The sequence below is a fragment of the Agelaius tricolor genome, unplaced genomic scaffold (genome assembly GCF_023055355.1).
Source record: "Agelaius tricolor isolate 1412-34295 unplaced genomic scaffold, bAgeTri1.0.p SCAF_37, whole genome shotgun sequence".
In the NCBI taxonomy this organism is placed as follows: domain Eukaryota; kingdom Metazoa; phylum Chordata; class Aves; order Passeriformes; family Icteridae; genus Agelaius; species Agelaius tricolor.
In genome coordinates this window covers 3,034,082-3,049,231 of record NW_027269297.1, presented here as the reverse complement: position 1 = coordinate 3,049,231, position 15,150 = coordinate 3,034,082, and the positions used below count along the sequence as shown (strand labels likewise).

The 15,150-nt window shown below is 48.7% G+C and overlaps 1 protein-coding gene across 11 annotated transcripts in view; it reads left to right on the top strand.

The window, feature by feature from the left end:
• The window catches only part of CACNA1B (calcium voltage-gated channel subunit alpha1 B), a 334,736-nt gene that overhangs the window by 300,210 nt on the left and 19,376 nt on the right, over positions 1-15,150 (top strand). For all 11 annotated transcript variants that reach the window (XM_071453699.1, XM_071453697.1, XM_071453694.1 and 8 more), the window contains 3 exons: positions 2,727-2,823; positions 10,849-10,957; positions 14,782-14,889. In XM_071453699.1, the coding sequence (XP_071309800.1) occupies positions 2,727-2,823; positions 10,849-10,957; positions 14,782-14,889 (314 nt within the window). The remainder of the gene's footprint in view (positions 1-2,726; positions 2,824-10,848; positions 10,958-14,781; positions 14,890-15,150) is intronic.

Below are 15,150 nucleotides of genomic sequence, written 5' to 3'. Positions count from 1 at the left end.
TGACACTTTCTGCTCTCCCAGCAAATTCCTCATTGCCCAGGAATGGCCCTGCTGGGGTTATGTAGGAGGTGACAGTGGCAGGGAAAGGTTCCCAAGGTTTTAAAGCAGCTAATTTGAATCCTGGCAATAATCCATTGATGAGCTGTAATAAAATCCCAGGTATAATCCATTAAAGAGGCTCTTGGTGGCCTGCAGGCTCTGGGTGTTGGGCAGCAGAGTCTGGAGGCTGATGCTCATGACAGAGAATTAAAACATGAGTGGGAAAGGAAACCAAATGTTTGGGAAGCCTTCCACACAGCACTGAAGGTTTCCCAGAGGAAAATCCAAAGCTATAAGGTTGAGTGAGCAGCTGGAAGTTCTCTCTGTGTGTTAAAGTGGCTCCTTCCTTTCCAGACTAACCTTTCTTTTCAGCTTGTTTTGCCCTTTCAACTTGTCCTGTTTGCCTGTGGAAAAGCTGATTCTTCCCTGTTTGCCTGTGGAAAAGCTGATTCTTCCCTGTTTGCCTGTGGAAAAGCTGATTCCAGTTGGATTTTGCTGTCATAACCTCTGGTGTTTCCTTTCCAGTTGCCGCATTCATTATAAGGATATGTACAATTTGTTACGTGTAATTGCTCCACCCCTGGGCTTAGGAAAGAAGTGCCCTCATAGGGTGGCCTACAAGGTTTGGAATTTCAGAGATCCCTCCAGCATCTCTAGTCCTGGTTCTGTTTCTTTTTATCCCCTCTTCCCTCTCCCGAGTGCCAATGCAACCAGTAGAGAAAAGAAAGTGCAACGTAACCAATGCCCTGCCTGAAAAAAGGAATGATTGACTGACTGCCTCCTTTTTCCTCCATGCATCCCTTCCCTGTCTCCTCCCACACCCCAGCTGGCTGGGGACAGGCAGTTTTATGGGACAGGGAACCCTCCAGCTTCCATCCTGCCAGCTCCAGCTGGGAAGTCCTGGGGAAAATTTTCCCAGCACTTCAATATATTCCAGAGAGAAATGGCATCCCAGGGTTTCCAGGGAGCAGCAACTTTGGTTTGGCTTTGTAGCATTGTTGAGTGATCAACTTCCTGAGCTGGAAAAGCATTGGATCTGGGCAGAGATAAGGGATGAGGGATGAGTTTTCCATGGTGCCACAGCCAGAGATGGCCTGGGGATTAAATGATGTCTCTAAGCTGTGATGGACACCAGGGAAAGCTCCTGCTCATGGCACAGGGAGAGCTCCCTGTGCTTGAGAGCCCAGGTGGAGGATTTGAGACAGATCTTGCTGAGAAGTCAGCGTGGGATGGGCATCAGTGGGGACCCAGTTCCAGGCAGGGAATTTCTTGGAAAACAGAGGATGAAGGAGAAGCCCAGAGCTTCCTTTTCCTCTCCACTCCAGCCCAGGTGTTTCCCACACCTGAGTGAGGATTAAGAGCTCAGAAGCTCTGCAGAGGAAGAGGAGACCCCACACCCCAGCCCAGGAGCAGGAAGGAACCAGGGGAGGACATGGGCTCCAGTTTCCATTTTGTGTTTCTCAGCAGCCTCCAAATCAGCTCTGGGCTGGGATTTTATCTGCACAGTTACCAGGGACAGGAATAGATGTTTTGGGCTGGGTGAGTTCTCTCCTCCTCCTCCATCAAAGCTTTACATAGGAACTGAGATCTGTGTCAGGGCACTGGGCTGGTGGGAAGGTTCCTGCTCAGAAAAGGGGGGTTTAAATGGGTGCTTGGGTTTTCTTTGTTGGTATAGAGATGAGGACATTATCCTGCTTTTCCAGGGGTTAAACTTTTATTAATAACATCCCTGGGTCTCCTCAGATGGGGAAAACAAAAGGAGATTGGCACAGTTCTGCTCCTAATTCCAACAGGCACAAAAAAGGTGAAGCAGGAATTTCTTGCTGTTTTGCTCCCCTTGTTTTACAGGCCAAGATTTATCCACCACCACCACAGAGTGCTGAAGGGAGATGCCCTCAGCAAAGGGCTGCTCTGAAGGACTTTTCCCAAACCTCTGCAATTCCCAGTTGAGGCTGGCTTGGTGAAAAACAAACCTCACCAAAAGTGAGGGAGCAGCAGGTTTTCCTCCCACTTCCTGCCAGGGCTGGGCTCTGCTTTTGCTGGAGCAGGGATTTGCAGAATCCCAGCCTCAGCTGGGAATGGGAGCAGTCCCAGTACATCCCTCAGCAAAACCCCCACGTTTGACTTCTCCCTTGTCCCATCACCCAAGCCCAAAGTGCTGCTTCCTGGCAGGAAAGCTGGGCTGTGTTCCCCAGCCCTGTCCCATAACTCTGCCCCCCAGCTCTTCCTGGCATGGGGACCTGGCTGCTCTGGGGGGTGACGGGGGAGCCTTCATCCCCCACCCACCAACAGCCAGCCCAACCCAGCCCTGCCACCCCTTCTTCCCCAGGGGACATCAAGCATTCCCCAGGGGCATCAAGCATTCCCCAGGGGCATCAGTCCTTCCCAGGGGACATCAATCATTCCCAGGGCCACCCCTGCAGGAGGAGGAGACGTTGGGCGCCGAAACAGCAACGGAAGCGGAGCCTCCTTTCTCCTGCCCCACCTCTTGAGTTTGGTTTTGTTTCCCGGAGAAATCTGATTAACCAGATCTCTGTTTTCTTGTCTGCTTTCCCTTCTCTCTCTCTCCCCCTTTTCATTTGCTCCATTGTGTTGCCTTTTCCCCCACCCCTTCCCTGGTTTTCCCCGCCTCAATCCGATGGGATTTCTGTGTCCTGGTGCTTTTGCCTCCATCCCTGTGGTGCCAGCGGGCGCATCAGTTACACAGACATGTATGAGATGCTGAGACACATGTCCCCACCTCTAGGCCTTGGGAAGAAATGCCCAGCTCGTGTTGCCTATAAGGTAGAAAACCCTGCCAGGAATTCCTGCCCAACCACCAGCTTTCTGTGCCGTGGCTCAAGTGGGGTTTCTGTGGCATTGGTGTTGTTCTTCTGGACTTTTCTGGTGCTTTCTCTGCTTTCCAAGCAAGATTTTGGATCTTCTGATTTTTTTCTTTTTAATTTTTATATATTTATATATATCATTTTTTTGGGGTATCTTTTTTTCTGGTCTTTGAAACTCTGGCACATCAGTTTGTCTCTCTAAGTATGTCTCTGCTCTCTTTCTGTCAGTGTTTCTCTCTCTTTTCTCTCATTCTCCTCCCCTTTAGGTTAATTTGGGGAGGGACAATGCTAATGAGCAAATTACCCCCTATTAGATCCCCATTTTTCTTCCTGAGGCTCTTTGTCTCACTAACCCTTCAGTAGAATGTTGTTTTTTCCTCCTCTTAATTAGATTGGAGTCATTAGAGTAGGCAGTACTGTAGGAGTGAGCAAGCAATTAAACAGAGACAACACCAGAAGGGCTCCTTAAACACCCTCGTGGAAGAAATGACTTTAACAGGAAACATTTAGGACAGGGAGATGGAGAAATCACTCCAGCCTATTGCTGATTTGGCAAAACTTTTTAATTGGGCCACCAGAATGAATTCTATCCCAAAGGCTGCTGCCTGGCTGGAAATTTGGATGGAAATGGAGCAGACCCAGTAAAGGCCTCCCAACAACTCTCAGGGTGCTTGGAGACTTCCATTTCCAGGCTGGTTCCTTGGAAGTTTCACCACTGAAGCTCAGTTTAGAGGGAGAGGTTGCTCAGAGCCATTTATCACTGGTGTGGTTGGGGATCCATCAAACCCAACAGGATTTTTTGGCTGCTGGTGTCACTCCAGCCACCCTCAAACCCCAAAACTCAATCCAAAGGATCCACACCACAACAGCCCCTCCTGTACTGAGGGATTTTTCACTGAGACCAAATAAACCCAAGATTTTTGGAAAGAGGCTCAAGCCAGAGCCAAACCTGGGGCTGATTTATTCAGGCAGGAAGAAATTCAGATAAATCTTCCTACAAGATCTTTCTGGACTTAAATAAAGGATTTAAAATAAAATGAAAATGAAACATAACCTTAAATCTCTCCAGTGAGGTGGCTTTGCTGTATTTGATTTGTTTCTGGCCACCATAACTGAGCTTGAGGAACCTAACTAGAGCAAAATTCCAGGTCTCAGCTATTTTAGACACCAATTATCCACAGAAATCCAAGGATTTGCCACCTGTGAGTTTCCATTGGTTTAGGAGAGCTGTGTCCTGGTGAAAGGAGGTGTTTGCAGGTGGGCAACCAGATCTGCTCTGGGGCTGTACCAGAGGGATAAAACTCTTTCTTTTTTCCCTAAATCTTGTAGAATTCAAAAAGGAAGAAAACAAAAGGGGATAAAGAGATCATGTGTTAAAACTGGCATTTAAAATAAGATTTGGGCTGGTTTTCATAGCAGACTTTTTGCCCAGAGGCATTTCTTCAGCCTGAGAATTTCCTGATATCTCCTTTAATTTGTCTGTCCCTACAGAACAAACCCACAGAACCTGGGTACATAGGAATGGCTTCTTTTTATAACCCAGACTCCTGATTCTTTAAAGACATCGTTAATTTTTCCCCATCTCAGAAGAATCCTCTGGATTGTGTCTGTGTCACAAGCACAGGCAGAGATGGGTTCAAAGAGCTCCAGTCTGGGTGAACATTGGATTTCTCTGGGTTTGGAGATGATCACATTCATTTCCCCCTTATCAAAGAGCCCTGAACTCCAAAATACAGATTTAAGACAAGATCAGGATTTCCCCCATGGATTAAAGCTGCACTTTGGGCTGATCTCTCACCCAGTTATTGCTGATAAAATTAACCCCTCATGGGTTAGGACTGGTTTTGCTCCTTCCCTCCTCCATTTCTCCGTGAGCACATCCCTGGGTTGGTGCTGGGCACCTTCCCCCATGCCTGTGGTGGGATGTGGCACCCCCTGCCCTGCTCCTGCCAGGTGTCCCCTGTGGTGTCCCTCATGTGAAATCTGCTCCCAAGTGGATGAGAGACTCAGGAGGGCACTGAAATCCCCCTGAGAGACTCAGGAGGGCACTGAAATCCCCCTGAGAGGCTCAGGAGGGCACTGAAATCCCCCTGGGCACTGACCCCTCCCCAGAGCCTGCAGAGGGACATCACCCCCTGCTCCTGGAGGTGCAGCTCAGTCAGTGCCAACAGCAGCCAGGGCTTTGTCTCTGCCCTGTTTTCATCCTCTCCCTCTGGTTTTTAAACCCCTGACTGTTCTGTCCAGCAAAAGCTCTTGTGCCCCACATATCTCCCCTTTTTCTTTCCATGTCTACTTTCCCCAGTCTTTGTCAGAGGTTTTGTGTGTTTTCCCCACGTCTTTGTTGCCTTCTCAGCACGTCCACACTGGTTTTTGTTTGGATTTTCCGCTCTTTGCAGCCTCCTTGGCTGCTGTCCTTCCTTTCTGCTGTTTTCTGGTTCCCTTTTCTCAACTGTTCTCCTTGGTCAGCCTGACCAGCCTCTGCAGTTCCGTGTGGCTTTGCTGCTTGCCCGAGGTGCACCAGGGAGCTCTATCCTGCACTGGGCTGGGGGAGGAGGCTGGAAAATCCCAAATTCCTGTGCTCACTTCTAGGCCACCCACACTGAGAAGGGCATTGAGGGGCTGGAAGGGGCTGGAGCCCCAGGAGGGGCTGAGGGAGCTGGGCAGGGGCTCAGCCTGGAGCAGAGGAGGCTCAGGGGGCCCTTGTGGCTCTGCACAGCTCCTGACAGGAGGGGACAGCCAGGGGGGCCGGGCTGTGCTCCAGGGAACAGGGACAGGAGCAGAGGGAACGGCCTCAGGCTGTGCTAGGAGAGGTTTACATTGGACATCAGGAGGAATTTTGTCACAGAAAGAGTTTTCAAGCCCTGGAAGAGGCTGCCTTGGCCAGTGGTGCAATCACCACTGCTGGAGGGATTTAAAACCATACAGATGTGGATGTGGTACTGGGGGATACAGGTCAGTGGTGGCTGGATCAGTGTTTGTACTCAGTCTTGGAGGTCTTCTCCATCCTAAATGATTCTGTGATTCCATCAATTTCAGTCTTTTCTATCCCATCAGATGAAAAGGGGGAAGAAAACCTCTTTGACATCACCCTGCTGTATCAGGATTTGCTCACTGTTCCTGCCCATGGCAAAGGGTGGAACTGGACGAGCTTTGAGGTCCCTTCCAACCCAAACCATCCTGGGATTCTGTCATTCCTGGGATGATCTGAGAGGGATGAAAGCTGTGGAGAGCCTCTCCAAAGCCAGCAGAATTAAACCAGAGTAGAATCATTCCAACTAGGTCGGGGTGAATTATTCATAGCAAATAATTTATTCACCAAACTCGACCTCATTTCCCACAGCAGCGCTCCACTGTCCCGAATTTATTCCTGTCTGGGGATCATTCCCAGAGCAGTTCCTGTCCCAGAGGCTGATGGGGTGCTCTTAATAATTCAAATCTGTCGGGGTTCCAGTAGTTTTCCAGGCACTGTGTGCTCCTGTTCCTGCTGTCTCTGGGTAAATGTGCCAGGATTTAGGGTGCACTCACTTTTTCTGGGTCAGGCTGGAATCCAGCAAGGCACCTTTGATCCCGGGATGAACTTCCCCCCTATTCCTCCAACCCTTTCCCTGCCTTTTAGGCCACTGTCCAGGCAGTCCCTGAGCAAAGCTGGAAGGGAATTTATTGCTGTCACAGAGATTCGGTTCCTCATTAGCGCTGACTCTGTTAATTACCAATTAAACAGCGCCGGGGCCGCCTCCTGACCCCACGCACCGAGCTCTGCCTCCCGACCCCGCCTCTAATCAGCTCCTCGTTATCACCCAGCGTTAATTACGAGACTCCAGAGACATCGGCACGGCTGCTGCCCCTGGGGCCTCTCCTGCAGGAGCTTTAACGAGCTCCAAATCCGCCTAATGAAAGGCGGGGGCTGCGGGAGGGCTCCCAGAGCGGAGCGGGGACTCCACCTGCTGCTGGCTGGATCCCTTCCCTGCAGCCCAGGGCTCCTGGGAAGCATTTCCACCTTTTCTCCTTCCCGTTTCCCGTCATTAATTCACCCGAGCGCCCCTGGATCATCCCAGCAATCAGAGAATGCCAGGATGGTTTGGGTTGGAAGGGACCTCAAAGCTCGCCCAATTCCATGGGCAGGAACAGTGAGCAAATCCTGATACAGCAGGGTGATGTCAAAGAGGTTTTCTTCCCCCTTTTCATCTGATGGGATAGAAAAGACTTAAATTGATGGGATCACAGAATCATTTAGGATGGAGAAGACCCCCAAGGTCATCGAGTCCAAACACTGATCCAGCCCCTGGGCTGTGGCTGGTGATTCCCAAGTTCTTTATCAGTGTAGGGAAGGAGCAGCAGGCTCCCAAAATTTCCTTCTGGGCTCCAGAAAGATGGGAAATTATCCAAATTAGAGTTGGGGTTTTTTTTCTGTTTGTTTTGGTTGTTATTTTTGTTGTTATTGGGATTTTTTTGGTTTGTTGTTGTTTTTTCCTTTTTATTTTGTTCCCCCTTTCCCCCCTCCTTTCCTTTTTTCCTCCCCTTTTCCCTTCCTTTTCCTTTTTCCTTCCCCCCCTTTTCCTTCCCCCCCCTTTTCCTTTTTTTCCTTCATTCCCTTTCCCTCTCAAATTTTTTCATCCTGTTTCAATCCATGAGCTACAGCTCTGACAGTCTTGAAGCACAACTTCAGGCAGAAGAAACAGAAAAAAATGGGGGGGAAGTTAATTTTTGTTTTAATTGAGTACACTCTAAACAACTTTTTCAATTTTTTTTTTACCTATGTTCTTGTCCATAATCTTTGAGAAAACTTGTGGTTTTCTCTTCTAGCCTGGTGCAGGATGAAAACCAAAAGTTCATGACTGAATTTTTCAAGAAGAAATTTTGGGTCAAGCAGAATATTTTGAGTTTGACAAATGTTACCAATTTCAATTGGATTCCCTTTAAATGGATCCTCTAGAAATGGAGAGGAATTAAATACAGATAAAATTAGAAAGTAGCCTGGAAAGGCTTGAAATTTCAAGCTCTGCACCAGGAGATATTTTTATGTATAAGGTCATTTTGTAATATTGAAAGGAGGAAAAAAAACCTAGTATAACTTTTGTTTGCAGTTTCAGCCTTTTTGCTGCATTTCTGGCATTGGGAAAACACCCCTGATAATGCTCAAGGATCAAATCCCTCCTGGCTGTGCCAGTGTCTGGCTGATTCGTGGCTCTGGGTGCCCACGGGGATTGGGGACATTGATTTGGGGTGTGGGGTGAGCAATGCCTCACCCACCCCTCCCTCACCCCCTGAGCCGTGGTGGCAAAGCTATTTTGGATCCAAGGTGAATCAATTCTTTTCTTCCAGCTGCTCCACCCTCAGCAGGAGCTCTCAGACATGCCAATATTCATTTAAAGAACAGATTTTCTCAAGCCAGGGGCTTCCAAGACAGGAATTTTCCCTGTTTTTGGGAGGATCTCAGGTGGCTTTAGCTGAGGCTTGTTGGCTTTGGATGCTGCAGGTTCTGAGACATTTCTCTCTTATTTTTTGGGGTTTTTTTGGCCAATAAATGGGCAGCTGGAAAGTGCAACCTGCAGCTCACCTTGGCAGGGCAGGAACTCCTCAAGTGCTGTCCAGAGGGAGGTGAATCCCAGCCTGGCACCTGAGGGGACACAGGGACTCATCCCATCACAGCTCCCCTCTCCTGAGCCTCCTGAGCACCTCAACCCACCCTTCTGCTCCCTGCTGGGCTCTCACATTGGGAATTCCAGTGGCCTGGAGGTGTCTGAGTTACCAGTTTGGATACTGGGATGGAGAAAGTGGCAGTGCAGAGGGGAATGCAGGGAGCAGGGCAAGGAGGTGGGGTAGGGAGAGCCTCTTCCAGGTGCCTGTTTGCAGCAAAATGTGGGTTTAGCTCAACCAGGCTTCCAAAAGTGGGAATCCCCTTGGAAAATCTTCCCCTAAATCTTCTGTCCTGGCTCAGATTGAGGAGAGAGCACTGCTCAGTGCAGCTGTGGGTGGCCTGTGTTGTGCATCTGTATCCTTTGGGAAGTCAGCTGGGAACACCTGAGATGTGCCCAAGTGGTTTTTGGGGCTGATTTCTGTGAGGATAGAGCTCTCCTGTGGGGAATTGCTCCTCATTTGCCTGTTCTTCACTTGCATGCATCTTCTTTCTCTCTGCATCCCCTCCCTCTCTCCCACTCCAGTGGGATTCTGGGACTCTGTGATTGTTAACTGTGGGCTCTCATTGATGGTTTTTTTGGGGTTTTTTTTTTGGTAACTTTTTGTGTGCTGAGGGCAGAATTGGAATTAAATCCTGTTTCATTTGACATGAGTGAACAAAAAAAAAAAACCCCATGGTGTTGCCAGCACTTGGTACTGTCACTGACTGAGAGGCTGAACTTTGATTTCCCTGTCTCTGAGGCTGGGCAGACACAGAATAACCTCTGGGCATGCTGTGAGGGAGAGCACAAGGGCTTGTCCCAGACTTCAGGTGACAGGGATGTTGTTACAGCAGTCTCTGGTCCCTGCAGGATGAAATGAGAGCTGAAAATGTGTAAATGGGTGAATAAGGAGATTTCAGCTCTCCTGAGCAGATTTTACACTGGACCAGCACTTTGTGCCCTTTGTCTGCTCATGCCAACACCACCAAGTGTCCCCCTGAGGGTGAATTGTCTCCAGAAGGTGCCAGGGTTGGGGTCTGCCCCCTCTGAGGGCATGGAAGTGTCCAGGGCCAGGCTGGACAGAGCTTGGAGCAACCTGGGCTGGGAAAGGTCCCTGCCCATGGCAGGGGGTGGGATGAGATCTTTAAGGTCTTTTCCAACTCAAACCAGTCTGGGATTCTAAGGCAGCTCAGTCCATACATCAGGGAAGCAGAATTGGAAGTGAAACCTGGAAGACTGGCAAAGCAGGGAGGTTATCCCAGAGATGGAACACCTGGCCCAGTGTTCATGCCCCAGCCAGGGCTTGGTTTGGGGAAAACACAGAGCAGCAATCAGGGTTCCCACTGAGCCTCTCCCCTTGCCTGAGGCTCCAGCAGCTCCCTGCTCTCACCTGCACCACCTTCCCTTCCCCAGCAGGAGAATTCCCATCAGCTGAGGAGTTTCTGCTGCAGATTTTGCCCAGGGCAGCAAAGAGGCTGCAGCAAAATCTGCATCTCTGCAAACAGTGCCAGGCTTGTGCCCACTTTGCAGCACCCAAAGCCTCGGGGGGAGTGCAGCTGGCATCTCCAGCAGCCTTTAGGGGCTGTTGTTAGGCAAAGAGGAGGTTTCTGGGCAGACAGAGGGGTGTAAATAACAGCCCAAGCAGCTTTCAGGTGGGGATGAAATTCTCTCCCCTGCAAAGGGCCAGGCCAAGCTGCCACTGGTTTTGAGGCTGTGCTCAGGCAGATCAACACCCAGGGACTTCCTTGGACTTTGTTGACTTTTTTATCTAATTACACAATACTGCTTAAACTGTGAAGAAGAAGGTGAAGAAGGACCAGCCTCTGCCCTAAAACCTCCATCTTGAGATATATATATATATTACTATATCCTAAGACTTTAATAAGTTTCCCACCCTGTGATATCACACACTTCTATTCAAACTCCACACCCACAATCCCAGTCCTGCCATTCCATTCTGGAAGCTTCTCCACAGCCTCAGGTCAATGCAGTGTTCTCCTGGGGTCAGTGGCTGTCAGCACAGAAATCTGAAATTCTCAGCAGCCAGGGTTCCAACATCTGGATGGTGCAGACACCACTGGAGACAGTCAGGAAATGGGATGAGAGCCTCCCCACCTGGCTTCCTTTTGGAGAGCTCTGTAGGATTGCAGTGCAGTGCTGGCAAATCACTCTTTAACCCACTGAAGTTCTACCCCAAAGCCACTCCTGGACAGGAGCTGCTATCCATGTGCAGAAGAATTTCAGCTCAGCACACAAACAGTTCCTTCCTGTTCATGTTTTGGGTATTTTGGGGGTTCAGAGAGGGGCAGGTGAGGGTGGGGGGAGGACTCCTGGCCCCCCTCACAGCCAGCCCTGTCTGTCTCCAGCGCCTGGTGAGGATGAACATGCCCATCTCTCCTGAGGATTTAACTGTGCACTTCACCTCCACACTGATGGCCCTGATCCGCACAGCCCTGGAGATCAAACTGGCCTCAGGTGAGAGGGTGGGGATGGCTGGGTCAGCCTGAGATCAAACTGGCTTCAGGTGAGAGGGTGGGGATGGCTGGAGATCAAACTGGCCTCAGGTGAGAGGGTGGGGATGGCTGGGTCACCTGGAGGATGCAGCAAAGACACCAAGGGCAGCTGAGCTCCTTGGAATGCTCTGTGCCCATGGCACACAGGGATTAGGGAACTGAAGCTCCTCTAGGTGTGGATTTCGTTATGCTGCAGGTTTCCTGTGCATGGAAAAAAACCCAAAACAGCACCAGTAAGAGACCAGTGCCTTGCCTGGCCTCTTCCAGAGCTTTCCCCCAGCTTTGTCAGCCTCCAGCCTGTGCCTTGCAGGATGGGAGAGCATTTTCTGCCATCTGAGCTCCAGAAAACCAGGAGAAAATTGGAGTTTTCTGAGAGCACAGTGGCTCACAGCCCAGCTCCTGACCACAAGATGGGCTTGGTTGGTCCCAGCAAGGTGCCAGGAACACCCAGGGTACAGATTTATCCCTGGATGGGCCATTCACTGAAGAGTTTGACTTAATCCTTGTGGGTCCCATCCAGCTCAGAGTATTCAGTGAAATCTGTGGGCTTGGTGTCCTCCCAAAACCATGGAAATTCTGCCCCAGGTGGGATTCCTATCTTCCCATGCCAACACTCGAGGACAGGGTGTAGTAAATCAAGGCAGCTTCTAAGTCTGGAGAGAAAATGAGGAAGACTCCATTGATATCAGAAGGCTTATTAATTACTTTATATTATATATTTACACATATATATAATTATATATATTAATTATCTTATATTACACTACATCTAAACTGAATCTGCACACGTACTCCACAGAATTTTGTGACTGTCAGCCAACAGTCCTGACACACACACACACACCTGGATTCAATTGGTCAGTGAATCAAAAACACTCACACCAGAATCCAATTAAGCAAATTCCTTCAGGTACACAATCTTCCTCAATGCATTCCACTTGTTCCAAAACACAGGAGCAGTAAATGAGATAAGAATTGTTTTTCTTTCTCTGAGGTTCAGAGAATGTGAATCCCAGAAAATCCTTGGGAAGTTGTGCCTTGCTTTTCTCTGTGAAGAGAAATGTGCCCACAAAGGGGAGCTTGGGGAGAGGCCAGAGAGGTCCTGAGCATCCCTGTGCCTTTGGGGTGGCAGTGAAATGTGGGAATCCTTGCCCATCCCAGCTGGGAAGCCCAGGACGTGTCCTCCTTGCTCTGAATCAGAAATGAGTTTCCACACCAGTTCTGAACTATTCCAGCCCTTCCATGCTGGCAGCAAGGCAGGAACTGCAAGTGCCCTGGAGCACATTCCACCTTGAGATCCAGTGTGATTATTGGAGTGGTTAATCAGGCGTTTACTGGCTCCCAATTAAACCTTGCAGTGTAACAAAACGCACCGGCCTTTTCTCTGGGTCGTTACCCCATCTCATCAGCCTGCCTGGGGTCACAGTCGAGGCATGCCTGGCCTAAGCACTCTTACACCTCATTTAAAAGGTAACAGGAGGGAACCAGGCTCCTGGGAGCAGGGGCAAGGCAGGGTTAGGCCTAAACTAAGCAGTTTTAGGCCAGTGCAAATATTTGAGTTAATCTCCTCCCTCCTGTGCTGCTTAAACTTTGCCTGTGATGCTTTGGGGAGGCATTGCTGGAAAAGGACAAAATTTTGAGGTGCCTGGGGCTCCCCAAAGGAGTGGGATCAAGACAAGGATCAGACACTCATTTCTACAGATGCTTTTAGGATTTCCTGTGACTTCAGGAGCCAGCATCTTATTTCAGGAATAGCTCCTAGATAAGGATGCTGAGAGTTTGTTTAATTTTCAGTTTCTGGTTACCTGTCAGCCTTTTTCAATTGGAAAAGCTCCCCCCACCCTTTTGAAAGCTGGAAGGGAGCCAGAGAGGAGAACTCAGCTGATACCCTGGATTATTTCTGTGGTTTAGCTCTGCTCCGGGGTGTGAGGTTCTGACCTGTTTTGTTGTTACAGCTCCCTTTGAATAGGTTTCATGTGCTACATTTAATTGAGTCTTTAGTGGGCTTAACAGGCCCTTAATAAACCTCCCTAATGAGTTCCCGTGTGGGAGTTCAAACCACGGTGTAACAGAGTACCCAGAGCCTCCTCCCGTACTCTGCTCTTAGAAAAATAATCTCTGTCATTCAGATGAAGTCCTTAATTACCTGCTGCGAGGGGAATTCAGCTGGGAGCTGGCCTGGGGCTCCCCCAGCCTTTAATCACTTTCCATGTGTGCATTTAGGCCTGGCTTTGGCCCTTGGACAGAGCTGCTGGGTTTGGCTCTGCTCTACCCTCAATTTGTGCCATTGCCAGGGGTTTTGGGAAGAGCTGGTGAGTTTGAAGAGGGTTTGTAATCAATCCATCAGGACACTGCTCAGTGCAGGGTGAACCTGGCCATGGCAGAGCCTTGGGTTAGAGGATCTTTAAGGTCTTTTCCAACCCAAACCAGTCTGTGGTTATAGGATTTTGTGATTTGTAGCCATGATATTTTATGAAAAATCCTTTCCTTAGGATTTTTTTCTCCTGAGAAGCTGAGAGGCCTCAGGAACAAAATGTAACCAATGGTTATCTGCTGCTGTGGAGTGCAACAGGTGCATCTGGGATTGGGCTCATGTGGTTGTTTCTAATTAATGGCCAATCACAGTCAGCTGGCTCAGACAGAGTCCAAGCCACAAACCTTTGTTATCATTCTTTCTTTTTCTATTCTTAGCCAGCCTTCTGATGAAATCCTTTCTGCTATTCTTTTAGTATAGTTTTAATGTAATATATATCATAAAATAATAAATCAGCCTTGTGAAACATGGAGTCAGATCCTCATCTCTTCCCTCATCCTGGGACCCCTGTGAACACCATCACAGCGATTCATGTCTGAGTCCTTTCCATCCCACCTGGGAGGTGCTGCTGCCTCCACAGACACTCCCCAATGGAAGAGGCACTTGCAGTTTAAGCATGGAATAAGTTTGAGCTCAAATTTAAGTCCCAGGTCAGTGCTCACTGTGAAAAATGCCAATCACTTGTTTTTAAAATTTTAAAAGTTTAATAGTAATAAAATGGTTATAAAAAATAGTAATACAATTAAAGTAATAATAATTTGGACAATTTGAATCAGGACAATATGAGACAATAAATACAAAGAGTTACAGACAGTCTGGGTACCTTTTTCTAGGCAGCACAAGCCCAAAAAAGGACCCACGTTAACAAAGGATTAACCCTTAAAAGCAACAGCCTGTTGCATATTCATACACTTCATCCATGATGCATAAATTCCATTCAAACACAGGATTCTGTCTGGTCATCGGTCAGCTTCTTCCTCTGAATCCTAACAGTGCCTTTGAGGCAGGAAGAAGTTCATTTCTCCTGATAATGGGGCAATAAATTCTCTTTTTCTGAAAGGTTCAGGTGTCCTGTGGCTGCTATCTCAGTGCGAGTCCTTTCTTTAAAAAAGTATCCTACATAACATTGTTTCTATTTTAACATTTTTTATAACCTAAAACTATATTTAACACAGTACTTAAGAGAATTAATACAGCATTACTCTCTAACACAACACATATAATATTCATTTTAATATTTGCAAAAAGCCAATCATAAAATACATGCATTTTTCACACTCAGGGTGCCCAGGGTGAGGCAAAGCTGCTCCTGCTGGGTTCCTGCACTTCTTTCATGGAGAATTCACAGATTGCCTGGGCAGGGAAGGGCTGTGCTGGCTCACCCTTCCCAAGGAATGGGAAAGGGGGATGCAAACAGTGGGATGTGCTCCAGGGCAGGGCTTCACTGCTCTCCTCTCCCTCCCTGGCTGCAGGAGGTGTGAAGCAGCACCAGTGTGATGCTGAGCTGAGGAAGGAGATCTCGCTGGTCTGGCCCAACCTGTCCCAGAAGACGCTGGATTTGCTGGTGCCTCCTCACAAACGTAAGTGCTTCAAGCACTGGGTCCATCCCAGGAACCCCAGATTGGGTTTTTCCCTCCTTGCCTGCTCTGTACAACCCCAGATTGGGTTTTTCCCTTTCCATCTGCTCTATCCAACCCTAGATTAGGTTTCTCCCTCCTTGCCTGCTCTATCCAACCCCAGATTAGGTTCTTCCCTCCTCATTTGCCCTATCCAACCCTAGATTAGATTTCTCCTTCCTTGTCTGCTTTATCCAACCCCAGATTAGGTTTCTCCCTCCTTGT